This window comes from Nymphaea colorata, unplaced genomic scaffold (assembly GCF_008831285.2).
Source record: "Nymphaea colorata isolate Beijing-Zhang1983 unplaced genomic scaffold, ASM883128v2 scaffold0229, whole genome shotgun sequence".
In the NCBI taxonomy this organism is placed as follows: Eukaryota; Viridiplantae; Streptophyta; class Magnoliopsida; order Nymphaeales; family Nymphaeaceae; genus Nymphaea; species Nymphaea colorata.
The window spans coordinates 1-1556 of NW_022204735.1; the positions used below are offsets into that span (position 1 = coordinate 1).

At 47.0% G+C, this 1556-nt stretch overlaps 1 protein-coding gene across 1 annotated transcript; it reads right to left on the reverse strand.

Annotated features, from left to right (window-relative positions):
• Positions 1 to 23: 23 nt before the first annotated feature.
• Positions 24 to 718, reverse strand: LOC116268355 (L-type lectin-domain containing receptor kinase IV.1; the record flags this gene model as incomplete). The annotated part of the gene is made up of 3 exons (XM_031650033.1): positions 594 to 718; positions 357 to 400; positions 24 to 256 (listed from the first exon to the last, which is right to left on the reverse strand). Coding segments are annotated over exons 1-3 (402 nt in total), but the record flags the coding sequence as incomplete, so codon positions are not given.
• Positions 719 to 1556: the final 838 nt, after the last annotated feature.

Consider the following 1556-nt stretch of genomic DNA (forward strand, 5'->3'; position numbering starts at 1 on the left):
TATCCTTTCCACAGAGAGTGGACCAACTCCACCAGAATCATCTCCTCAGAAGGTCTTCCGGGCTCAATCAGCCTCCTTCCACAGGCCACCTCCAGGAGCAAGGAACCATAAGAGTATACATCGGAGCTCATCTTTGATTTGCTGGTGCGAGGGAGCTCCGACGCCATGTAACCTAGACTACCAACGACATGGGTAGACTTGGGATTGGTACCATGGTCATACAGTTTGGCACGCCCAAAATCACCCAACTTGCCATCTAGATCACCATCCAACAAAACGTTACTTGCTTTAACATCTCTATGCATGACGACTTGCTCTCACTCTTCATGAAGATACAGCAAGCCAAAAGCAATTACCTTTCGAATCTTGAACCTTTGTACCCAACTCAACCTGCTCCCTTCTGTCTCAAAAAGATGACAGTCTAGACTCCCATTCAGCATGAACTCATAAAGCAGGAGTAGATCTTCGCCTCGTCTACACTAACCGTGCAATTGGATCAGGTTTCTATGCCTTGTCCTCCCCAAGCTTGACACTTCTGCCACAAATTCCCTCATCCCTTGCTTTGAACCATGTGAGACTCTCTTCACTGCAACCTCGATTCCGCTTCTGGGCAGCAGACCTTTGTAGACACTGCCAAAGCCTCCTTTCCCCAACTCTTCCTTGAAACCTTAGCTGCCCTGTAGATTTTCCTGTAGGGGAGCCTATGTGGGTAGTCCATCTCCCATCCTTCTATCTTCTCAAACATGAGCTTCCTCTTCCTCTTGGTCTCTCAAACAGGGCCATGGAAACAGCTGAGTGTCTCTCAAACAGGGCCACTATTCTGCAGAAATGAAAAGGAACAACTTAAAAGACTTCCGTAGTGGAGTACAATCTTGAGGAATAGAAGGAAGGCGTGAGAGGTCCAATTCTGGTGCTTTTCCGTCCATCACGAAGCTCCATGCCAAGATATAGTGCTTGCTTTCTAGCTTTTGAATGCCAGTAGAGAATCCAACATACATGTGTTCAAGCAGAATAGGGGATAGATCAATGGAATATGATATGAGGGAATGGTTAGGGACAATGGAGCTATGGTGACACTCAGCTGCTTTCCCTACCCATCATACTCTATCCATGCCTGAATGGTGTTTGGCTGTCAAGAACTTTCTTGCCAAACTCTGGATAGTAAGTGGCATGCTTCAAGAAACTGGAGTTTGCACCATTCACGTCGTTGCACATATGGTTTCCATTTGTATCATTCAAATTACCTGTTGAACGGTGTTGAATTCGACAACAAATACATGATTGGCTGGGTTTCTACTGTTCCCCTGGTTGAAAAGGCCGAGGTAGTGGCCCCTTGTGGCCTGCGAGAAGTTGGTGGCCCGGGTGAATCCATGGCCACCTGACTCTAGGAACTGGGATACAATTTTGAACACGAAACGGGTACCGAACGATTGGGTTTTCTCAGCACCAGAGGCCTTTTTGAATTGTAGAATGGCCGGGTAGAATGCGTGGCATTTGATGCCTGGATTCATGGCAAGGTGACCGTTGTGTAAAAGTGTAGAGACAAGAGAGAGAGA